The sequence below is a fragment of the Loxodonta africana genome, chromosome 3 (assembly GCF_030014295.1).
Source record: "Loxodonta africana isolate mLoxAfr1 chromosome 3, mLoxAfr1.hap2, whole genome shotgun sequence".
Lineage (NCBI taxonomy): Eukaryota > Metazoa > Chordata > Mammalia > Proboscidea > Elephantidae > Loxodonta > Loxodonta africana.
Window position 1 is genome coordinate 58,548,230 of NC_087344.1, and position 26,233 is coordinate 58,574,462.

At 37.7% G+C, this 26,233-nt stretch overlaps 1 protein-coding gene across 5 annotated transcripts in view; it reads right to left on the minus strand.

Moving 5' to 3' along the window:
• HNRNPR (heterogeneous nuclear ribonucleoprotein R) overlaps nucleotides 1–25,611 on the minus strand; it is a 32,527-nt gene extending 6,916 nt beyond the window's left edge. The window contains exons 1-7 of one of the 5 annotated variants that reach the window (XM_064281449.1): nucleotides 25,479–25,611; nucleotides 22,171–22,339; nucleotides 19,784–19,902; nucleotides 19,071–19,178; nucleotides 16,032–16,145; nucleotides 3,649–3,825; nucleotides 1,850–1,987 (exon numbers count right to left, since the gene is read on the minus strand). In XM_064281449.1, coding sequence (XP_064137519.1) covers nucleotides 1,850–1,987; nucleotides 3,649–3,825; nucleotides 16,032–16,145; nucleotides 19,071–19,178; nucleotides 19,784–19,902; nucleotides 22,171–22,327 — 813 coding nt within the window. In that variant the 5' untranslated portion in view covers nucleotides 22,328–22,339; nucleotides 25,479–25,611. The remainder of the gene's footprint in view (nucleotides 1–1,849; nucleotides 1,988–3,648; nucleotides 3,826–16,031; nucleotides 16,146–19,070; nucleotides 19,179–19,783; nucleotides 19,903–22,170; nucleotides 22,340–25,478) is intronic. The other 4 variants (XM_064281448.1, XM_023554343.2, XM_064281447.1 and 1 more) reach the window with 4 other exon arrangements.
• Nucleotides 25,612–26,233: the final 622 nt, after the last annotated feature.

The window sequence follows — 26,233 nt, forward strand, 5'->3', positions numbered from 1 at the left end:
AAGTTATTGTTTTTAGGTATGTTAACAGTAACGGGATAGTCTGGAAAAAGGGAAAATGGGTGCAAAACTTGAAGAATGTAATCAATGTCACTGAAGTGTACAAGTAGAAACTGATGTTGTTTGTGCTGTTGTGTGTAGATAACAATTAAAAAAAAAAGTTATTGTTTTTACCAAGAGTGAAACTGATCATTAAATACTAGTGTCTCTCTGATCTTACTCCTACACCCTCTTCTTCCATGTATGTTCTTCCTAGGTAAGATAACCAAGTCCCTACTTTTAAATACTACCTATAATCTTACATTATTAATATTTAGACTTTATTTCCAGCCCAGATATTTCTGAGTTCCAGATGTGTCTAATAATTGCTTGCCTGACATGCCTCTTAGACATCTCAACTTTAACATGTTGAGAGCTGCACCGCCACTCCCCAAATCTACCTTCCCCTTAACTTTCCTATCTAATAAATACTGTTCACCCAGAAATTGAGGTGTTATATTCTTGATTTCTTCCTTTACTTCATTCCCCTATCAAATTCCAAATCCATCTATTTCTTTCCATGCCACCGTTACCACTAAGGTCCAATCTTCCATCTGATCTACGACAGCCTCAGCTAATACATGAGGCTTCTGTTCTTGACGCCCTCTCCAAGCCATTATCCACAGAGTAGTAGGAGTAATACTCTGTGAACATTAATCAGATGTTATTGCCTGCTTAAGACCTTCAAATATCTCCTCACTGAACCTAGAACAAAATCCAAATTCCTTACAAGGTCTACAAATGCTTACTTGCTTTCAGAATCTCATCTCATACAATTCTACCCCTAATTCCACCTTTTAACAACACTGGCTTTCTTTCAGTTACTTTAATACACTGAGTTCTTTCTTGTCTCAGAGACTTGTCATGTGTTGCTCTCTTGGAACGTACTTCTCTTTGCTCTCTGTATGGCTACATCATCCTCATTCTTCAGGTTTTGGATTAAATGCCACCACTCAGAAAAACCTTCCATGACCATCAGGCATGGATAGTAGCTATTCTCTAGCTAAATATCCTGTATTTCCCCTCATAATGCTTACCATAATTTTTATTTATTTATTTATTTATTTATTTTTGGCTCTCTTCCCAAAATGTAGGCTCTACAAGGGTAGAGAACACATCTTCTTATTCACCATTGTATTCCCACACATAGAACAATGTCTAGTTTAATAGGCACTTGAATAAACATTTCCTGAAAAAAATGAATGGATATGATGCCAAAGGGAACTGGTAATAAAAAAGTGATAAGGTCAAAGAATTGTGCCGGTTGGGATATGTGACCAGCACAATTATGATGGGTAGTAACAAATCTGGATGTGGAGAAGCTGAAGTAAAGAGCTGGAGATGAGGTAGACACAGAGGTAGAAGATAAAGGTATTACATGGTTCAATTTGAAGCAGAAAAGAAGACTGTGAGCCAGAAGAAATCTTCGATTAATGAGAAAGTAAAACCAAAAAAGCAACAAATGCGTTATAAATAAATGTATATACAGCTGTGATATAAAATGCACTTCTCAATTAATTCCACGGGTTTAGAATGAAATACATTGAATGGGGGTGGGGGGCTTTGCTTGACGGCTACAGAGCAATGACTCTGCCAAAAGCCAGGGTTCAATAAAGGCAAAGAAGTGAAAGGGATATTCCAAGACATTGAGGATACGAGGGAACTTGCTTAGTCCAAACCACTAAAAAGCAGAAGGGAGACAATTTAGACAATGAAGATCTGAATAAGATTAACGTTAACATCCTCCCTTTTTTGCACTTAGAAATAGTACAACAGATTCCTCAGAACTAATTTATAAATACAATTTTGTTTTACCTGTGACTTTACTGAATTCTTCCAGAATGTTTTCTTTAGTCTTATTCTTCGGAATTGATCCAACAAAAAGTCTGTTGTTGGCCACAGAAATGCACACTCCAAGGTGTTTCCCAGGGCGAATTTCATAGCTGTCACACTGCAAGGAAAAAAAAACAAAGACACCCCCACAACCACCCCAAACTCAGGACAACTGATCGTATTTTTAAAATTCAACAATTAAAGGCCCAGGACTTCCTGCTTCAAGAACTTAACAAGTTCTCTCACACTTGCCATAATATAAATGTTTTACTTTTTAACTTCATTGTTACGGTCTCTCATTTTAGTGTGGTTTTGTTAATCTTCACTATTTCTCCATATATAAGTGACTCAAAGTTATTTGCTTTATTTTTTCAATATCTTATTTCATTTTTCAATTTTACCTATCTTAAACAAAATTCTAAATATATACATATACTTTTCAACTGCATATCAAACATAATACTTGTAAAGTTACATGAAATGGTAAGAACAAAAAATGTTTTATTTAAATAATTGTGGTGGCTTCCTTGATAAATTTTAGCTTCTTATGATTTAACATTACCTACCATTAAAAGATACTCACTAAAAGACACGTGATTATTAAAAAAAAAAAAAATCCATAATTGCCAAACAAGAGGAAATGCAGCTCTGAAAATATCTCAGTGTTAAATAAACAAGCTGGAAGAAAAAGTCCATAATAAAAAAAGTAAAGTCTAGGTCAAGCCAGGAATGGAACTAATTCAGGGACCACTAGTGAAACAAGCCTTGGTGGAAAAGGTTGCCCGTTGTAGTAAGACTAGTACTAAACTAATAAGCCCTCGAGATGTCTGCCAAAAGAGTAAGTCTAAAAACAATGACTGTTATTTTAAGTTACTGAGCTAGCTGTATCTTAGTACAGCAGAAGTGAAGATACACCTTAATTTCCAGAACTTTACTACCACTACTACACTCTGAAGTGAGCATACGGGCAAAAGGCTCATACGGGCAAAAGAAAGGATGTTACTAGAAGATTAGCTATAAAATAATAGAAAAGGACAGAAAGGTTAAAGACATAGAGGACCCAACGGCCTGGAAAAAAAAAGATATAAAAGAACAAGACTACACTTAGAAAATAAGTAAGTCGTATTATTAGACTGAGGCAAAAATAAAACAAAAGCTCTCAAGCAAAAAAATAAAGGAGGGGAGATGAGAGGGTGGAGGGGGTTAGAAGCTGGCGAAATGGACACAAAAAGAGAAGAGTGGAGGGAGACAGCGGACTGTCTCATTAGGGGGAGAGTAATTGGGAGTATGTAGCAAGGTGTATATGGGATTTTGTGTGAGGGACTGACTTGATTTGTAAACTTTCACTTAAAGCACAATAAAAATTATTTAAAAAAATAATAAATTAATAAATTCACAACCATTTCCTGAATTGTGTCTAAAAGTCATTGTCACCCACTGTTATGTTCCCCAGAACCCACTCCAGCTTTCATTAAACTTTAAGAACTGATACCTTTTTGTGTAAAACCAAAACACAGAACTGCGGAATTAATCTAATGGATAACTTCCTAGAATTATGACTTTCCATGTATATCCTTGGGTATTTTCACTTCTTTTTTACTTTTATTATAATTGGAAAAAAAGCAAAGGAAAGATTACGTATCAACTCAGCCAATATAAAAACATGAAAAGCAAAAACTAAAGAAAACGGAACATCATTAGCTTAAAACATTTCTGTATTGAAGTTTATTTTCCTCAAATAATGACCTGCTAAACAGTGGATATTTGTTTATCACATACCAGTTTAACAGCTTCCTGTGCAGCTTCCTTTCCACAGAAGGTGATAAAGGCATACCCTCTGTTCTGACCAGACAGTGGATCCATCATAAGACGTAGATCCCAAATGGGACCAGCCTTCTCAAAAAGGGGCACCAACTCATCCTCATATAAATCTCTTGGTATCTTACCTACAAAAACCTGAAATAAAACCTCTTTATTAGAAACCAACATAAGCATTTGATTTTAGAGCCATAAATCCTAACTCTTTTTTTTGCTGGGGGGTGGAGAGGAACAGGGACAGGAAAAAAGCAGTAGAGAGATGGTTAAGTATGGGAACAATTTGATTAGCTGGCTGAATCTCACAGCTGACTTAGGGAGCTAACCCTAATTTTTATTCTAACAACCTTAGGGCCATCAATATAGAACATTATCCTATACTGAAACTAAGTAAGAGTGTGCAAATATACTAAAACCAAAAAAACCCACTGCGGTCGAGTCAATTCCGACTCATAGCAACCCTACAGGACAGAGTAGAACTGCCCCATTGAGTTTCCAAGGAGCACCTGGTAGATCCGAACTGCCGACCTCTTGGTTAGCAGCCGTAGCACTTAACTACTACGCCACCAGGGTTTCCACAAATATACTAATAGCTCTAAATTTTGAATCGTTATAATGTGTCTTTTTCTCATAAAAACAGAATAAAGAGCATGTGTCTTCATGAAAACAGGATGTCTGCATTTTTACAAAAATAACTGAATGAAAGATTGACATAGTCTTCCCCAAGTTTTCTCAACTCTAAAATCTTTACTACTTAATCAGAAACATCAGTATTTTTCAGAATATTACATTAATCTATTCTTCTCTTTCAGGATATTAAATTTTATGGTATTTAAAAAGTTCTTCACCATTTGAAGAATCTGTGCTGTCTTTGATTATAAGATTATATAATAAGTAAAACTAAATTATAATATATAATAGCAATAAATTATAATCAGTCAGAAAACCTCAATAAATCTAGTATCAGACTACAATTTTTTCAAATTTCCACAATGTCAGCAACATTAAAAACAATCTTTTATGTTAAAACATTTGAAATCCACACATAATTCATGTCAGATGCATTTTCTATTAAAACTCACTCATATAAACTTTTCACATTCTGAAAAATAACCTTAATCTTAGGTAAGTCATGAACAACAACAAACCAAAACATGCCAAAACTATCGCTGAGTATTAACTTTCTGAAGCTAAGCTCTACAAAGAGCTGTGCTATCTTGAGACTGTTTTCCAAAATAATCAGATTTACCATCACTGCTGCCTAGGAAAATTATAAGTCTTCTTTGGAATCCCTAACATGATTTTCACACAACAGTTATTCCCATTCTTTTCTATCTCTTTAAAGTCCCCAATCCTCATTCACTGGTTTCCTTGTATACTTTCCTCTCTCCTTAAAACTTCTCAATATGTGTATTATTTATTTAATGAGAAATTAATTCGCTCTGTAAAAAAACAAAAAAAAACCCAAACCTGCTGCTGCTGAGTTGATTCCGACTCAGAGCAACCCTACAAGACAGGGTAGAACTGCCCCACAGAGTTTCTAAGAAGCACCTGGTGGATTCGAACTGCCAACCTTTTGGTTAACAGCCGTAGCTCCTAACCACTATGACACCAGGGTATGCTCTGTAAACCTTCACCTAAAGCACAATAAAAAAAAAAACTTTCAGTATCTACCCTCACTTCTCTCATACCTCAGAGGAAGGGTCAATCCATAACGCTGTAAGTCCATTTCTTCTCACTGCCTCCAGGAAATGATTACAAACCTTTATTCCTTCAACTCTCCTCTTTTTGTTTGGTACATTCTTTCCCTCCCATTCGTTTCTTCATCTGTCTTCCAACATGCCCAAACCTCCCATAACAAAACAAAATACAAACCAAAAAGCCCCCTTCACTTTAGTATACTTTATACATCTTTGTTTTCACTGTTAAGTTTTGTGAACTCATGGTCCATAGCTGTTCTATTTACTCTACAGCTATTCTTTTCAACATATCTACTGTATGTTTCCTGTTGTTGTTGTCAGGTGCTGTCAAGTCAGTTTCAACTCATAGCGACCCTATGTATCACAGAAGGAAACACTGCCTGGTCCTGCACCATGCCAGCAATCACTGATTGTTATGCTTGAGCCTACTGTGGCAGCCACTGTGTCAATCCATCTCGTTGAGGGTCTTCCTCTCTTTCACTGATCTTCCACTTTACCAAGCATGGTATCTTTCTCCAGGGACTGATCCCTCCTGACAACATGTCCAAAGTATGTAAGACATAGTCTCGCCATCCTTGCTTCTAAGGAGCATTCTGGTTTTACTTCTTTCAAGATAGATTTGTTCATCCTTTTGGCAGTGCGTGGTATATTCAACATTCTTCACCAAGACCACAATTCAAAGGCATTAATTCTTCTTCAGTCTTCCTTATTCACTGTCCAGCTTACACATGCGGATGATGCAACTGAAAACACCATGGCTTGGGTCAGGCGCACCTTAGTCTTCAAGGTGGCATCTTTACTTTTCAACACTTTAAAGAGATCTTTTGCAGCAGATTTACCCAATGCAATGCGTCTTTTGATTTCCTGACTGCTGCTCCATAGGTGTTGATTATGGATCCAAGTAAAATGAAATCCCTGACAACTTCAATCTTTTCTCCATTTATCATGATGTTGATTACTGGTCCAGTTGTGAGGATTTCTGTTTTATGTTGAGGTGTAACCCATACTGAAGGCTATGGTCTTTGATCTTCATCAGTAAGTGCTTCAAGTCCTCTTCACTTTCAGCAAGCAAGGTTGTGTCATCTGCATAACACAGGTTGTTAATGAGTCTTCCTCCAATCCTGATGTCCCATTCTTCTTCATATAGTCCAGTTTCTCCCACTATTTGCTCAGCATACAGACTGAATAGGTATGGTGAAAGGATACAATCCTAACACACACCTTTCCTGATTTTAAACTATGCAGTATCTCCTTGCTCTGAACAACTGCCTCTGGGTTTATGTACAGGTTCCTCAGGAGCACAACTGAGTGTTCTGGAATTCCCATTCTTTGCAATGTTATCCACAATTTGTCATGATCCACATCGTCGAATGCCTTTGCGTAGTCAATACAACGCAGGTAAACAACATTCTGGTATTCTCTGCTTTCAGCCAGGATCCATCTGACATCAGCAATGATATCCTTGGATCCATGTCCTCTTCTGAATCTGGCCTGAATTTCTGGCAGCTCCCTGTCAATATACTGCTGCAGCTGCTTTTTGAATGATCTTCAGCAACATTTTACTTGGGTGTGATATTAATGATGATATTCAATAATTTCCACATTCGGTTAGATCACCTTTCTTGGGAATAAGCATAAATATGGATCTCTTTCAGTCAGCTGGCCAGGTAGCTGTCTTTCAAATTTCTTGACATAGTTGAGTGAGCACTTCCAGTGCTCCATCCGTTTGTTGAAACATCTCAATTGGTATTCCATAGACTGCCAGGTCTTTCTTCCTAGTCTTAGTCTGGAAGCTCTGCTGAAACCTGTTCCCCACGGGTGACCCTGCTGGTATTTGAATACCAGTGGCATAGCTTCCAGCATCACAGGAACACACAAGCCGTCACAGTATGATAAACTGACAGACTTGTGGGGGACTATAAGCTTAGTACCTTACTTTGGACATGTCATCAGGAAAAACCAATTGATACAGAAGAACACCACACTTGGTAAAGTACAGGGTCAGCAAAAATGAGGGAAACCCTCCATGACTGACATGCGGACTGCACCAATGGGCTCAAACATACCAAAGGTTGTGAGGACTGTGTAAGACTGGGCAATGTTTCATTCTGTCATGGTAAGTTCACCTGGAGTCGGAGCCTACTCAATGGCAACTAACACCAACATGGAAGCCACAGAGAAGTATAAGCAAGACATCCAAGGCATCATCCCAACTAGGGATACAAGACTCTGTGTATGTGATCTGAGTGATATTCCTGCAGAGTCATCTATCTCATGTAAACTCACTCTGAAAGGCACTTAGCATCTATGCTCAGTTTAACTCCCTAAAATTGGCTTCTTTCTCTAACTCCATTAAATTGTACGTACAGATGTCACTGAAGGATTTCTAATAAACAAATTCAAACATCTTTCTCAGTTCTCATCCTTCCTTGCCATCTGTACAAGCATTAACACTGATGCTGCTACCTTCTGGAAAATTCTCTTCCTTCAGTTTAACTCTGAACACTTCACTAATCTGGTCTTACCTTTAATTACTTCTTTTATATGCTCTGTGTGGTGCTTCTTTCACCCACCTAATAATCTGGGAGTTTCTCAGAGTTATGGCTCTATCTCCTATTCTGCACTCTGTTCTTAAAGCCTACAACTATACAGCCATCTCTCAGATCTACATCCTAGGACCTAATTCCGTATTTCAATTGCTTATTAAACATTTCCTCTTGGTTGTCCTGATTTTACCTAAAATGAGTCTTGTGATGGCCATTTTTTGTTCCTTGAATATGTATGTATGTCTGTATAGAAAAGGATGACTACGTCACCAGGAAAATGCTAGGAGTGAGTACTAATGCATGGACAAATCACAGGTGAGTCTAAGTTTTTTTTTTCTTTAGTTATATTTGCTAAATATTCTATAATGAAAATATAATACTTTTCTATCGATACTTGCTTTTTTTAAAAATCAAAATGATAAAAACCCATTCTTGTCAACTGGTTTCTTGATTTTCCCCGTTTCCCTTTGGAAGAACACAATTTCTGCTCTACCCCCTTTCCAAGATGACTGAATAATACTCCTATAAACAGAAACAATCTCAGATAAATGAACCTTTTAAAGTATCAACTTGAAGTTGCTCCACCCCATAATACCTAGCCTATACAGACAAATGGCGCCCTGCCTACTCATAGAACCTGTCCAAACCTTTCAGGAGACTATCACATACACCTTAGGTTCACATGTCATGTACTTTTCTAGGTTCTAGAGACACAGTGAATACCACAGACAAGGTCTAGGCCTTCATGAGGTTTATATTCTACGAATAGAGATCCTTCCCCCAACCAAAAAAAAAAAAATCAAGAAAATAAACAGAATATGATTTCAGGTGCTGTTAAACACTAGAAAGAAAAATGAAAGGGGAGTAATAATGGGGAAGGGGTTGTATTTTTTACTAGGAGGGCCTCCTTGAGGAGGTTAAATTTGAGCTGAGACCTAAGAGAAAATGAAGCAGAAATTAGAGAGAACAAGCATTCTGAGCCGAGGGAATAAGTACAAAAGGCCATGAGATGGGAATACACTTGACATACATGAGGAACAACAAATACGCCAGTGACTGGAATGGAAGGTCCACAGAAGACAGTGGTAGAAAAGAGAGATAGGAACCAGACTGGTAGGTCATGGATGTAAGTTTGATTTTTACTTCAGATGTTGTGGGAAGCCACTGGAGGGATTTCAAAAGACCAGTGGCTAGGTGTGACTTATGTTCTAAAAGAACATTCTGGCAGCTGAGTGAAGAATGGATTGTATGAGAGAAATGGACTGGCCAGTCAGGTTAATAAAGCAATCAGGGCAAGATATGATGGTGGCCTGGTGTAGGGTGATAGCAATAAAGGTAGGGAAAGGCAAGAAATAATGAGTTTTATGTTGTGTTGGATTCAAACCTACTTTTTAGTTACCTCAAACAAGTTTCTTAATCAGTTGAGATTCAATTTCCTTATCTGGGAATAGCAACAACGAGAGGGTTCAATTTCCACAAGAGTTCATGTCTTATTCCTCATTTTATTTCCGGCATTGAACGCAGTGTCTGGGACATAATAGCTACGTATCTTTGAATAAATGTATGAATAAATGGATGAGTTGTCTATTTCACACTGTTAATTTGTGCACTAGATCCCACCCCTTCTCTCCTACTCAGGGATACCTGCTCCAGCAACAACTCTACTATATCATAAATTTCCCCCTTTATACTAGGTCATTCCCATTAGCTGTATATACACGTTATAATTCCTTCCCTCAAATTTAAATTAAAATATACCTTTCCCCTACAACCTCTTCCAGTTACCGTTGCATTTCTCTACCCTTTGCAGCAAAATTACTCAGAAGAGACATATATACTCGCTGTTTCAAATTTCTCTCTTCCTACTTCTTGAATCTTACAAATCTGGTCTTCATCACGATTCTTGTCACTAACAGCCTTCACGTTGTCACGTTCAAGAGTCAATTTTCAGTCCTCCTCTTACTTGGAAAGTTTGACATAATTAACCAACTCCTCTTTCTGTGAATATTTTCTTCACTTGACTTCCAGGGCACCACACTCCTGATTTTTCTCCTACCTCACTGGCTCCTTCTTTTCAGTCTTCTTTGCTAGTTCCTCTTCATCTCCCCAACCTCTAAATGATGACGGTGGCAGGGCTCAGATCTCAGAACTTTACCCTATCTAGATAAAACTACACACATTCCCTTGGTGACGTATCCAATTTGTGACTTTTAAATATCATCTAGATACTGATGCCTCCCACATCTATAATCTCCAGCCAGAACGTTTCCCTTGAACCCCAGGCTCATATAAGCAACTGCTTACTCAACAGCTCCACTTGGATGTCTATGAGGTATCTAACTCATAACATGTACAGAACTGAATGACTGTTTTTCAACCATGCTAACTTGCTCCTCCCCAGTCTCCTTCATTTCAGTAAACGGCAACTCCTTCCTTCCAGTTGTTCAGGTCAAAAACCTTGAAGTCATCCTTGATTCCCTCTCTCTTATCCTGTATGCAGTCAACAAACCCTGTTAGATCTGCCTTCAAAATACCCAGAATCTGACTACCTCTCACGAGCTTCAACTATCCTATCAACCCTAGAAGTAAGTGTTCATTAACAGGAGATAGCACTAAAAGAAAGCTACTGATAAGATGTACCAAGACAGGAAATACACAAGAATAACTGGCATTAATTTTGACATGTATTTTTAGGTGCAGCTAAGTCTCTGGCCTAGTCTGATGACAGTATTTTTTTAACTTGAATATGTTCAACTTGAATACTTGAATATTCAAATATTTTAAAACTGTTCTGGGAAGCAAGTTGTTTTATATTTTTTCTATTAACGTAGTACAATGGTGCTTAATAATTACCCCTCTCACCATCTGTATTTTCTCCCGACCCATTAGAGACACATGTAAAGCAAAGAAAGAGCACACAGAATGGCACAAATATATATTGATGTATTACTTTATAGAACGCTCGTGCATGTATTTTTAGAATCGGACAGGAATGCCTCATTAAGCAAACCTAAAGTGAAAAATTTGTATTCTCAGGAAAGGTAATTTAAAATTTACTAATCATTTTCTAGAAAGAATTCACAAGCGCCAGCTCCTCATACTTTAAAGTATTATTTGAATGCTAAAAATCCTCCTTATGGATTTTCCATAAGAATACTGTTTTACTCTAGAAGAAGTATCAACAAATCTGTGGTCAGTAAAGTTCCCAGATTATAATCACTGGGGTCCATAACATAACCCTGGTGGGTGGCATAGAGGTTAAGAGCTACGGCTGCTAACCAAAAGGTTCGCAGTTCGAATCCACCAGGCGCTCCTTGGAAACCCTGTGTGGTAGTTCTACTCTGTCCCTTAAGGTCACTATGAATTGGAATCAACTTGAAGGCAGTGGGTTTGGTTTTTTGGTTTGGGGTCCGTAAAGAAACAGGCCATGTATCAAAAATACTTCTTTATCTGAGTAACAGAAGGTAGCTTGATTTCAAGATCAATTTAATTTAGGACTTAATAATTAAAGAAGGCTAAAAAGAAACAGTACTCAAAGACAAATCAATGAGTATCACTCCTTTTAAGGTTTTAAGCTTACTTTTTAAATAACTAAAATGAAATAGGAATATTTTCCTTTTATTATTAATCTGTTGGACCCTGAGTCATTCTGGCTCCATATGAGCTGTTAAGAGTAAGCACTCAGTCATGTGCAGGTAACCCTTCCCAACCCCCCGCCCCAGAATCAAGAGAATGTCATAAACACCGTAACAACAATTCTTGTTTTGCTTGCTAACCATCAAGGCTTGGAAAAAGGCCTGGCTGCCAATTATCCCTGCATTGAATACTTTAATGGTAACACAGGAAGCCCTATTAAAAAGGAAAAGGAATAGGATCACTAAGAGGAACCCGGCTGCTCAACTAGCTCTTGGGTATCTACTAGGGTTCTTCAATTATCCAACTGCTACTTAAACTTGCTATTTTGCAAACATTACCAGCTTCTTCTTATATATAATTCAATTCAAATTCTACAGTCATATACCTTTAAATCTCTGAAATATAGTGGTTCTGTAAAACCCCCATTAGTTATAACCCAAATTAGATCTCAAACTACCATGTCCTTTTAATTCTTCCAAAGACTATCAAACAAATAAGAATTTGTTATACAGCCACGACTACCAAAGAGACTACATTTATGTTAATAAAAACAAAATAAAAAAGAACTTGTACCTTAAACAAAAAATATCCCTTGAAGTCTTCTTAAAACTAAACAATAGTTTAGCTGAACTAGTAAAGAGCGTCTGCCTCAAGCACTGTGCTCTTTTAAGAACTATCTACACAGGGTCAAACTGACCACAGCAACTCAACAGGTTAGATAGGAAACTTAGGGGCCAGTAAATCTATATCAACGGGGAGGAACAATTCATAAGAGTAGAGGATGGTTACATAACTTGAAAAATGTAATCAATGTCACCGAATTGTACATGTAGAAATTGCTGAATTGGAGTATGTTATGCTGTATATATCCTCAACAACAAAAAACTAAAGAAAAAAACAGAACTTGCTTCCCAAAGCAGATTTACAACGCTAGCTGGAGAATATAAAAATACTACAACCAAACTAGGTCTGAAAGCCTAAGCACACTAAATAACGCATTTCAAAATTAATACCTACTAACTATTTCTGTATAGACGCCCTGGTGGCACAAGAGTTAAGAGCTTGGCTATTAACCAAAAGGTCGGCAGTGTGAATCCACCAGCTGCTCCCTGGAAACCCTATGGAGCAGTTCTACTCTGTCCTATAGGGTTGCTATGAGTCCGAAATGACTAGATGGCAATGGGCTTTTTTTTTTTTGCATATTCTTGTATAGGGAGCCCTGATGGCTCAGTGGTTAAGAGCTCAACTGCTAGCCAAAAAGGTCGACAGTTTGAATTCACCAGATGCTCCACGAAGCAAAGATGTGGCAATCTGCTTCTGCAAAGAGTACAGCCTTGGAAACCCTATGGGGCAGCTCTACTCTGTCCTATAAGGTCACAATGAGTCAGAACTGACTCGGTGGCAATGAGCTTTTTTATTCTTATACTTTTCTCAATTCAGGACAACGTTTATCAATAATGCCTGTTAATAAGTGCTCGTTTACCGGGTTAATTTATGGTAGATTTTAGCTAAAGATGAAACTTCATAGTCTTCAAAACTTAATTTTAATGCTGCCAGTCAGACACTGACCCTTATTTCAACTTCCTCAATCAAGAGTTCAAACAGGCTTTAATGACTGTAGTAAAATACAAGAAAAAAATCAAAACCTCACATCAAAAATGACACCAATTAAAACTTACTTATTCTTTCAGTAATCCAGTACATTAAAAACTCATTTTTCTGACTTTTTAATACTTTAAATTTTAACAAGTATAGGCCAAATCTCACGAAATCTAGCTTTGTATTTATAGGAGGAATCCAAAAATTGATACTGAGATTTCGTTTTAACAAACTGCTTGTTAAGAGTGGCTTAGGCTGGTGATCTCATTATACGGATTTTGCTGCAACCGTATCTGCTGTACATAGAGATCTAATACATAATTTAGGAAAATGCATCTTTCTCCTAAAGAGGCAACGCAATATAAGAGAATGTACACGTGCTTTACAATTAACATATCAACTATTGGTTTTTAATTGGATACTTAAAACAATTTATCTTATTGTTCAAATGCCTCCAGTGAAATCTTATTTATAGTACTAGGAAACTCCTTATTGATATAAAGATAAAACAAGACTTCACTAATAAGCTCATTAATGAAACCACTTTAACGGGCTAAAAAAAAGTTCTTTCAATTATTATGAAATACATGTTGTCAGTTGTAGAGTCAATTCCAACTCATGGCAACCTCACGTGTACAGAGTAGAACTGCTCCACAGGGTTCAGGCTGTGACCTTTCAGAAGCAGATTGCCAGGCCTGTCTTCTGAGTCACCACTGGTGGGTTCGAACCGCCAACCTTTTGGCTAGTTGTTGAGCACTTAACTGTTGGCATCACTCAGGGACACCTATGAAATAGAGACAACCAACTAATTTTGCACCAGACTCTGTACAGAGCTTTGTGAAGAGCACAGAATTATTATAAAGACTTAACTCTTATTCCTAGGGTTTTGGAACTAAGATAAATGGAACACGAACAAGGATATCCCATGTTGAGTGGTATGCTATTAACCACTGGTTTTCAAACTGTTCTGATTTTGGAGGTGTTTCAGGAACTGCCTCAAGAACAAGAGAAAGTCAAAGGTGCAGTTCTATTTTTATCTATTCATTTTATATGTGGGAGTTACAATAAAAAAAAATCCTAATACTAAAACCAAAATTTAAAACCATTAGAAAAAATATACACGCTATAAAAGTTCAAACAAAGTTGAATCATATTTTTGTATTGTTCAAGAACTAAAAGAAATACAAATGTAGATTCAAAAGGGTTCACAATAGATGTAGGACATCAAAGATGATGGATGTGGGGCGAGATTACAGAAGACACAAAGGTCAATCAAGATCGAAATATTTTTCGCTTGTTCACTAAGTTTCATTAATGACATTTGTTCATGCAAATGTCAAAGATGGCTCAACATCTCAATTCCAACTCTATCAATAACTACATAAATTAAATAATTTAGGTTAATTTTTAAGAAGCTCAAAGTAATTACACCTAGCTGATTCAGGTATCATGAAAAATAAAACGCTTAGGGTCCTTTTTAATAGTGCTAAATATTAAGAAATAGGATATTAACTATAATAATGTTAAAAAGTTCTGGGAACAAAGACCAATGAATATAAGTTCCACCTACATAAAGAGAACGTAAAACTACAATTGGTTCTGACATAGATCTAAAGTTATATTAAATGATGACAACTTTGTATCCATTCACAAACTAAAAATACTAACTTAGCTTTTGGTTACCTGAAAGTTTTAGTTTTTAGGACGGTGTCATTTACAATAGTCTCAATAACATTATTACTGTTTGCTTTAAAGAGGTGTTTGAGTAAACTTTTACAATTCCTTAGAACTCTAATAAAAATAAAAGCTACATAATATATCACCTAAATATTTAACTGGCATCATCATCTAAGGAAGCTACCCCGTATCACTGTTTTAAATAAAGTTCTATGAAATTACCGTTCGACATAGTTGCGATATTAAGTTACAATGCTATGACTTCAGTATTTAAAAAAAAAAAAGGCCAGAATCAACTGTTCATCAAATATTGTGTCTATATTCCTGACATTTGCAAGGCACTGAATACATACAGTGGAGACACCAGAACAGAAAAGGTTCCTGTTGTATTCTGGAGCATGTTGTTATTAAAAAAAAAATTTTTTTTTTTTTTTTGTTATTAGGTGCTGCTAAGTCAATTTTTGACTCCTAGCAACCCCATGTGACAGACCAGAACTGCCCCATAGGGTTTTCTAGGCTGTATCTTTATGGCAACAGACTGCGAGGTCTTTTCTCCCACAGAGTGGCTGGGTGGGTTCAAACTACCAACCTTTCAGTTAGCAGCCAAGTTCTATTCTGGCACACAGTTTTCTCTATTTAAAAGATGAGAACAGGCTAGCATAAAGGCATACGGAGAAACCTTTATGAAGGCAGAAACAGAGGAGGAGTGGTTTCTTTGTTCAAGCGTAAACCAATGTGCTCAACCTTTTATCTGATTCCACACGCGTCTCTTGTGCAACCCACTCCCATCAATAATTCTCTCAGTAAGTAATGAGGACCTTCAACGTAATCTTCTGCGAAGAATGGGACAGGGAATGGAGTGAAGACAACCACTGTTCAATTTACAGACATAAAAAAGGGCAGAATAAATTCAGCACTTCTCCCTAACTTTACCAAGCATTTAAAATGGCATGTTACTAGTAGCAGAGTTTTGGCAACCAGTTCCAAGAACCCTGCATTCCTTTGTAAGATGTTCAGGTATCTAGCACACATGTCATTTCCTTGCTCATGATAGCAGCAAAATACAGGCAGGTACCCCAAATAGTAATAACAGCAGCTACACTTTGATAGGAATCAAATATTCTCCCTATCATACACAAGAAGAGTTCATAAACTGGACGATTTTGGCAAAGAGCTGAAGAACACTTACCTCTGTTCCGATTCCAGGTTGCACACCAGAGTACACGCTGTCTGGTGGAGGACCACCATACTTCCTTTGTCCTGTGGTTACATCCAGAGTATAACCAGTCCTCTCAAGCAAGGCCTAAAGATAATCACATCTGATTATACTGGAATATTAAATCACACACAATCAATAGATCACTCTTTTCCAAAAGGTACCCCACCATAAAACTAAGTATTTTATAGTTAAGTGAAAAACGTCCCTCCCACTTTATTTTTACTGTTCCTTTCCATACATTAAAGTTATAGACAAACGAAGTCTCTCAGAACAGATCACTTTTTTGTTATGAGGAAGAAGTGAAAAACAGGCAAGGATTACTAAAAGTTCTACACAAACTGGCCCCATGCTACCTATTCATACTTATGTACCATAGTAGTCTTCATTTTGCACCCCCTCTACTTCAATTCTGTGTGGCAGTTCTACTCTGTCCTACAGTGTCTTCGTAAGTTGGAATCAACTCAGAAGTGACAGGTTTGGTTTAGGTTCTACTTCAATTAGGAGCCCTGATGGCGCAATGGTTAAGCACTCAGCTGCTAACCAAAAGGTCAGCGGTTTGAACCCACCAGTGGCTGCTCAGGCAAAAAGACCTGGCATTCTGCTCCTGTAAAATTTGCAGCCTAGGAAATCCGAGGTTGAAATAAGGTTATACAGGGGTCGCTATAAGTCTAGATCGGCTCAATGGCACACGACTATTTCAATTAGACCTCTCTCCTTACTTGTCCCCTTTACATACCATACTTATATCCACCAGTGATTCTTCTCAGATAATATGTTCTCTATCCTTCAAAAACCAGTACGAAAACCAAACTCCTTCATGCAGCTTTCACCATTTACTATTACTCACACTCTTTCTACTGTACTTGAAGTTTCATAATTTAACCTTTGTTTGATCCCCATTTCATACTCCTGCTATACTGTAAGTTCCTTAAGAAATGAAACATTTCTCACACAGAACAAATTTAAAATATTTGGCAATTACCAAATGAGTATACACAGATTTTAAAAAATAAATAAAACCTGTGTTTTCCAATTACCAACTTTCCTCACAACATTACATTAGGTATTATGAAGAATCATACAAAAGATAATGTCTTTGCACTCAGAGTTTGTATTATAACTGAAGCAATATTTATATGAAAAGCCTACAGAACAAAAGATAAAATCAAGTAATAGAAAACAAAAAAGTACAGGCTACCTTGAAAGGGAGGTATTTTATACTCCAGATGTTTTAAAATTGTACAACGTCAGTGAGAACAAAAAATTTCAGATATCAAGTTCAGCAGTTTTCAAAAATGCACCTGGAGGAACTTTCAGATTCCACAGTGATACCTTAGACCCCTCAACCTACTACCTTTGATACAAACAGAGCTGTTCCTACTTTTAAACATAGAAGTACATGCAATATACATAAAACATATATTATATATTTACATGTTATTTATAAACCACTAGAAAAGTTGTTTTCTTTTTTTTAACTTTAGCAGTGGAACCTTTGAAGTGAATCCTCCATGCAGTCCCACTATATATATATTTAAAAACATTTCTATATATTATACCTATATACATACACAGGTATTTTATACTTAGTAATGGTTATAATTAAACTGCAATGATAAGACTTTTTAATTTGAAATATTTTATTTAATGTCTCCAGTGAATTACAAGTAGCTTTTATGTTTCAGACAGGAATTATAACTTGTAGTTTCTGGCATACAGCTAGGTTTTATAGAGCTTCTTTGTACCTCTCTCTCCAGTCTGAAAAATGGCAAAACTCCATTCTTAGAAAACTTTAAAATAATTAAATACGTGAAAATTCTAGTCTAAACACAAAGACTATAGTTAACCATCAGTATCCATTTCACAAAGCAATTAGGTTCACTTGTGTTTCACTGAAGCCCTACATTCAGCATTTAAAAAGTGTATCTAAATAGAAATAGTAATAATAGTAACGGGCCAGGTTATATACTTCTTAATACATTCCTGACACCACTCTAACTGCACTGTTGTTGTTAAGTGCTGCTCAGTCGCTTCCAACTGAGAGCAACCCCATGTACAAAAGAAAACACTGTCCAGTCCTGCACCATCCTCACAATGGTTGTTATGCTTGAGCCCACTGTTGCAAGACTATGTCAATCCATCTCTTTCGATGACCCTCTACTTTACCAAGCGTCATGTCCTTCTCCAGGGACTGGTCCCTCCTGATAACATGTCCAAAGTATTTGAGACAGAGTCTCAACATCCTTGCTTCCAAGAAGCACTCTGGCTGTATTTCTTCCGAGACAGACTTGTTCATTCTTCTCGTGGTCCATGGTATATTCAATATTCTTCACCAACACCATAATTCAAAGGCATCAATTCTTCTTCAGTCTTCCTAATTCATTATACAGCTTTCACATGCATATGAGGCAATTGAAAATATCATGGCTTGTGAGTCAGTCGCACCTTAGTCCTCAAAGTGACATCTTTGCTTTTTAACACTTTTGAGAGGTCTCTAACTGCTCTACATATGTTAATTCATTTAGTCCTCAAAATAACTCATCAGTTGGCACTACTACTATTGCCATTTTACAAATAAATAAACTGAGGATAACAAAGGTGAATGAAAACTCAAAGGAGAACAGTTTTAACTAATGACACTTCTTTACCAAGAGAAAACAAAGTGGAAAGAAACTGAACCAAAAGCTTTTTAAAAAAAAGGGACATTATTGGATCAATCCAAGAAACTTATTATTGGAAGCATCAATAAAACACTTATCACTGATGAAACACAAATGAGGGAGAGTCTGAATTATGATTTTTCATCAAACGTAAATTTGGATGTTTATGCCAAGATTCTAATTCTTATATACTAACCAGAAGATATTTCCTCCTAAGCTATTACATTTCTGAATAGTACTTAAAAAACAAACAAAAACCTCACGAAGCTGTAAAAACTCTAAAAAATATGAAAAGAAGCATTTTATCACTAAATTTAATTTCATTAAAACTATCCAACTCAAGTTTTACCTTGATCTTTGCTTCATCAGGGCCCTTTGTGGACTCTTGCACCTTGCTCCCCTGTTTCTCCCTTTGCCTGTAGGTCTTCATAACTCCACATAAAAACGCACTTTTGTTCTAGAACAAGCAAGTAATTCAAAAAAGTCACCAGTTATCTTTGAAGAGTCAAACACATAATTAAGCTTAAATTTCAGAAAAAAAATTTTAACAAAATACTTACTCATTCATTCAACAAAATAATTGCTATATGCCAGAGACTAGAGCAGACAGCAGTAAAAGACAGTCAAGGCCTCAGGGAGCTTACCTTCAACACTGGGAAAACAGTCTTCCATCTGCTGATATTTAACTGGATCTGGGCTATCTTTGCCAGATATTCTGAAACTATTCCTCCTACCTACATTATTTCCCTCCAAGATAAAACAGGATCAGATAAACAACCCAAAAATGTTAAGGCTCTGAGCAAGATGAACATGTAAAAACCTAACAGTAACAATTGTTTTAAGTTTCTGAAGTAACTTACCACACAGAGAGGGGGCAAGACTTCTACTATACACCTGAGCTTCTGCAAAAACCTTTGCTAGTAGTGTTTTTTTTAACTAATTTTTTAAGAAGCAGAGGTAGTCACAATCAAACAAAAAACCACTTCTCTACAGAAAAAAAAAGTAACAGTAAAACAATGTCAGGCCATTAATTGCTCAGACATTTCTGAGTAACGACCTTACCTGAACATGTGATAAGTCACTCTCCTTGAACTGCTGTAGTACAGACAGAGCTCCTTCTTCATTAAATTCCCTGAGAGCATCAATTGCTCTTTCATCAAGATCGACATAAGCTACCAATCCTAAAAATTAAATTGAAAAGTAACATTATTGCAACAAAATGGCTAATCTAAATTGTCCTAACAATGTGTAATCAAGAATTATTATATTCAATACTATTACTAACAAATTACATTTTTACTTAACTATATGCATAAATGCAGCTATACCAGTATTATATAGAAAGATTGAGTATAAATATGAAAATAAAAGATAAAATGTCAACACCTATAAACAAGAACTTCAATTCCCATATTCTATAAAAAAAAAAAATCCTAACCCCATTTCCCACTCCACGGAAGTTATATCTTAGAAGTTAAATTTGAAGTACACATTGTACTACAAATTTAGGACTAATAAATTATGGTTTATGTTACAGTATTAAGAATACACTGTATTTCCCAAGGATCTGTCTTCAAATTATGATCTGCTGTTAGTTGTTCCTAACTTCAAGTTTAACAACTAGTTACCCAGACAGAGGTGGGGGGAAAAAAGAGAACCACTTTTACTAAATAATTCCTTCCACTCTCCAGTTAAGTGTCAAAAGCTTTCACTTTTAGCACCAAAGATAAATTGAAATGTATTTATCTGAGCATCTATTTTGCTGCAGTCAGAATGTGGAAAGGCAAAAATTTAAACTCTTCTACAAATGCCAAGTGCAGCTTGATTAATCAATTTTGAAAGTTATATTTTAAGACATTCTTTGTTCTTCTGAGGTGACAAGCTGAGATTAAAATGTTGTGGTATTCACAACACTGTCAAAATGGCAATCTCTTCCAAAAGGTATTAAGGACTTGACTAAAGACTTACAGGTAAACTATATGGACAATATATGCACTGCATTCTATACATGTAGTATATTTAACTGCACACAGAACTTTTCCTTAAGTTTAAAACAATTCCGTAACAATCTAAGTTTGTGTTATATCTATATATATGTATAAAAATGTATTTCAGAATTGATCCAATGTAAAATGGAAATATTTGGCATATTTAATCCCCCAAGTCCATATGAACTAACATCCAAAGTGACTCCATTTTGAAAAAGCCAAAAAAAACTTTATTCCATACAGTAAACAGATTTTAAATAAATGCAATGCCACTTGCAAAGTTACTTATATACTAAGAAAAATGTTGCCATGCTTTAAGAGCTCAAAATGAGCATGCCCAAATAACTGAGTTTCCTTACTTGAATATTCCATACCACCACCCAAGGCCACAACTCAGGACACCCATCAATCCACTGTCAATCCACACCTACACCCAAACCATGAGCCTCTCGTCAATAACAAAACTCTACAAGAGAGCATCTCTAAGCAGAGCACTGCCAATTCTCAATGGCAGAATGTCACAACAAGTTCCTGAGGACTGATTTTCAAATGGGACCATCACCCAGGAATCATTTTTAAAAGTCATTTTAGTGTCTAAAATTATCCTAAGCTTCTCAGATTAAAAAAAAAAAAATTTTAAGAACAAAAATAATAATAATAATACTTTGTTACTACTGTACTTAAGACACATATGTGAGACAATTCGATTCTCTCTCCCAGAATCTGGATAAGCACAGCAAACAAAGAGGAAGAAAGTTTCCATCTATGGCCCCAAACGGGGAGGACACATTTATTTATGAACAACACTCCCTAAGGGTAAATATTTCTCTCCCTCTTTAAAACTGCAAATCACTTACAACCAACCATATTAAGATGTTCAAATTTGCTTAAGCACTTAACCATGGGACTTCTGGATTTAAAAAAAAAAGGCAGCTGTTAACACAACGAACACTTCCAATTACTGAGAGATGTGGATTACCGTCTATTAGAAACTAGACAGGTCACAAACTCTTAAGGAGTCTGACATTTATTATCATTACAGGCGATACATCTAACTATTCCTCTTTTACTATGCCACCTAATCAGACCTAAGCTGATTTAACAATCACTTTAAGAAGCTGAAAGTAGAAAAGTAAAAGCAAAATGATGACTGATTTAGATTAAGAAAAAATGCAAAATTTGGTATGCTGAAACATACATTTTAATTGGTGATAAATCTAAGACAAATTGATGTACTATTCTGAAAACAACTAAGACTGCATATTCAACACTAAGGAGGCTTCAAAATAATGAAATAAGAACATCAAAGTCAAACCCAGTATGCCCTAAATGAAGGGAAAGTAACAAACATTCAGCTCTACATATCAGAAACAGTATTATTTAACCTTAAAAATCTATAAAATTCAAAGTGGTTTGCCCTCGCTTTCATAACCAATCAGAAACAAGAAATGCATATTATACCTGTCTGAAATATTTCATCAAGTCTCTCTGCCACCTTCTGTGGGAGGCCTGCCTCTATCAGTGTCTTGTAGTGTTCTGTGTGAGTTACACTGGAAGTATCCATTGGTTCTTCCTCTTCTTTTAACTGTACCGCATTACCATTCACCTGATTAGCCATTTTATTATGCTGCTGGAAAAAATTCAGGAGCTATATTACATTAAGCCAGAAATAACTAGGTTGTAGGACAATGCATGATTTATCTAAACTAATTTGAATACATGCTGCTAATAACCTCTATCAAAGTAATACTTTATGCCTTTTGTGATGTATCTAACCTAAATTTGCAATAATAACCCTGTGAAACCATAGAAAATGTACATGGAAGCATTATATCTTTAAGTAACTTCATGTACACTTGGTTAAACAAAGGCTGGAATTTATCGATGATTATTATTGATGATAGGATCGCTGATTAACAAAAGCAGCTGTTGTGTCCTGGTGAGCATATCAACAAGTCACCACAAAATTCTAAAAGTCCCTCAAGCTCTCAATTCTTAAAACAGTTTTTAGAAGTTTGGTTTACAAACAAAATGAACATCCACAGACCACTTAATCAAGGTTTTTAAGGATTTCGAATTTTCCTAGCTCTGCTTTGAATCCAATAAATGCCCTGTTGTCTCTAGTTCAACATGGTGGTCGTTTGGGTTTTCTCCACCTCACTTAAAACAAAACACAACTTGTTGTTAATTTTTGTTCTAAAATTAATTTGCTATTCCCGTTCACAGATTTAAAAGAAAAAATGACCAAGATTAAAAGCTAAACAATTGTTTTAAGTCCACATAAAATAAAAAGTGAGCTACAGTTGAGGTTACTTCTTTAAAAAAAAAAAGTATACGTTGAATTTTTCATTTCAGTAAAATAAAGCTGCAAAATATTTTTGAAGAATGGACAGCTAACTTCTTTCAAATAGTTTCAATAAGCATTACCTAATTAGGATAAACTTAGGTCATATTTCTAAGGTTAACCCTACCAAAAATGTTGTATGTTCAGCCATTAAAGTAATGCTAAAATCTACTTCCTGAAGAGAGAGAGAGAGAAAATAAAACCATACAAGGCCAGTCTCCACACTGCCTCAGAAGACAGAATTAAGGTTAAAGGGCATCTCTGTCTGTGGTGAAATTAGAATTTGATGAAGATAACAGGCAGCAGAGTAAAGACACTGCAACACAAAATGGACATGAAAGTGGATCTCAGGAAAAAGCCTACTTTTCTTGATGAAACTCAAGATAGCTAGTCAGCTATAAAGAAATATGCAACACTAAGACACGTAAGATAACCACACTTCCAGTGCAGTTTTCTGACTTAAAACAACTTCTTTCCATTTCAAAGTCCACCGATATTTAGTTGAAGTTAATGAAAGGGGAAGACCAAGAGTGCAAGGAAGTAACAGAGAAGGAAAAAAGGAAAATGCAGAAAAAGTTACTCTAAAAATGAGATAAACAGTATCATGACTTCGTATGATTTTCAAAACGTAAGATTTGTTAGCCCTCTAATGTCCATATACAGACACAGACTTTGTGGTTAAACTCTGAATGGATAAATGTTCCTCAAGGCAAGCCTCAAATTTTGATAAACTAGTAAAAATGAAAACATTCAAAACTGCACACTTTTTATCAAGAAACTGCTTACTGCTTATTGTGTAAGATGAAAAGGTTTACGGATTAATACGAAGATGCACCCTAAAGTCCAAAATCTCCTTGTGAAAATATCGTTGTTTTCCCACGCTCCCCCACTCCCAAAATACAACCATAAGATCATCAGAACTCAAATGTTCTCAGTATCACAAGACTCTTATAGCACTGCACCTTGGAATACTATTAATCACAGAAAGGAAGCAAATTTTTAACAGAAAAAATTCAATGAAAATCTGTTAAGGTGGTACTGTTTTAAAAGTATGTGTAAAAGCAAAAAAGACAAGTTGTGTATTAAGCACAAGATAGAAATATTCATGACTACTATTTAATTGCAAAGGCTCTACAAGTTGATACTGAAATTGAAATAATTTTCAAAAAGTTTTTGTAAACTTTTAACAAAAAAAAATACTTTAATTAGATTCCGGAAAATCAAACCTTTCAGATCAAGGAAAAACCTTTCTTGAGGCCAAATACAAAGTGCTCATTTACAAAAGACTTTCATATCATATGAGACCATTTAAAACTCTTGTGTCAATTGAACACAATGCCACACAGCCAAACCATAGTTCTGGATGCAGCAAATATACTAATATGACCGGAGTCATTGGATCTAAATATTGTTGCAAAAAGTAGAAATTAAAATAAGATTTAAAAGGACTGCTGGGAGATTTGGAAAATCAGCACTAGACCCTCCCTTTTTCTGAACATCTCTGTGCAAAATTCTTCATGTTAAGAGACAAGCTTTAAAAGAACCAGCGAAATGGAAACTAACGGTTATCTCATGGCTTAGGAGGGTCAGTCCCTTGTCTGACTCATGAGAACATAAATTCAGCCTCTTGAGATAGCAAAAGTCGCAAACAGGTAGTGTGAGAGGGCTGAACCTTTCAAGAACCCCTTGGCTTCAATTTTTAAGTTTTGGCAACACGGTTACTACCGTATTAGAAAAAGAATCGCCTTTCCAATTTAGTGCGCCTATGACATTCTCAGAATTACACATCTTAGGCGCCGCTCGTAGCCTAAGTTTTACGGCCTCTAGTAGTCATTTTTTCCTTCAAATCTCGGTTCCCAGCATGCAGGATGGGGGAGGGGAGACGCTTCCCACACAAATCGGCCCTCCAGTTTCCGCTCACACTAAAGTTTTCTCCGGGCTCAGGTAACCCCGGGATTTGCATCCCGCCCGCTGGCCACCCCACCCCCTCACGGCCGTCCCGAGCATCAACACAGCCCACTCGCGGCCAGGCCGGCCGAGACGTGAGCGAAGCCGCTCCAGTGGGGAGAGACGCTGTGGCCGCGAACGCCGCAGGTCCTTCGCCGGACGCGGCCGCATGGAGCGGCAGACCGAGGCGGGAAAAACGCGGCCGACTCGGCAGGACGTACAGACGGCGCCCGGCGGGCCGCACCGTGGGACGGTGGTCGGAGTAGGATGAGCGAAGTCAGAGAAGAGCCTCAGCGGGGCTAGGCCCACAGCAGCTCGGCCGGACCAGGCCGAAGCCGCCCCCAGCCCGTCCCCACCCCCACCCCGGGGCCTCGGAGCGGAAAGCAAACAGGGGACATGGCGCCGAGCCCCGGCAGGACCGAGTCGGGTCAGATCGGGGCTCCCGGCCCCTCCCCCCACGGGCCGGCGCGAGACTCACCAGGGCAGAGCAGGGGCCGGCGGCCGGGCCCGTGAGAATCAGCGCGAGGCGCTTTGAAAACGACTAGAAATGGCGCGCGCGCCACCCCCTCCCCCCCTCATGGACAGAGACGCGATCCCGGCAGCACGCGGGGTTTCCCGGAACTGCTTCCAGGGACTCCGAGCTGCTAGGCAATCACATCGCGCGGCTGCCTGAGAGGCAACTCAGGCGACCAATAGCAGCGAGGAGAAGAGGACCTCAGCCGGACGACTCGAAAGCCAATCAGTGGAGTCGTCGGCTAAGCCAATGGCGGTACTCAGCGCCGGTGGCTGGGGCGCCTCCGGGGCGGGGGCAGGCACACAAAGGGGTCTATAGTGGAAGCCCCTGGTGGCGGCGAGGCTGCGAAGCACCGGGCCCTGGATGGCGGAGGCTCCTCCTCCTTCGTCTGCCGCCGAGGAGACGCCGAAAATCTAGGCCCCGCGCCGCGTGGCCGCCTCCGGAACCCCGCCCCCTACCGTCCGCGCCGGCCTCGCTCGGCTGTGGCTCTCCCGCCCTTTCGCCGGTGTCGCATCGCTCCCTAATCCTCGCGCTGTTGCCGGCGTTCGCCCCAGACACGCCCATCGCCACGCGTTCGGGCATCTGTCTAGGTCATCTTTTTGGCTCTAGTTAGAACACAATTTAAGGGTGATTAGGCTCGTCATTTTGAAAGAGAATTTTTTATAGAAAATCATCCCCTGTAATGATCAGAAAACTGGCTCTTTGCCTCCTTGGCTCCC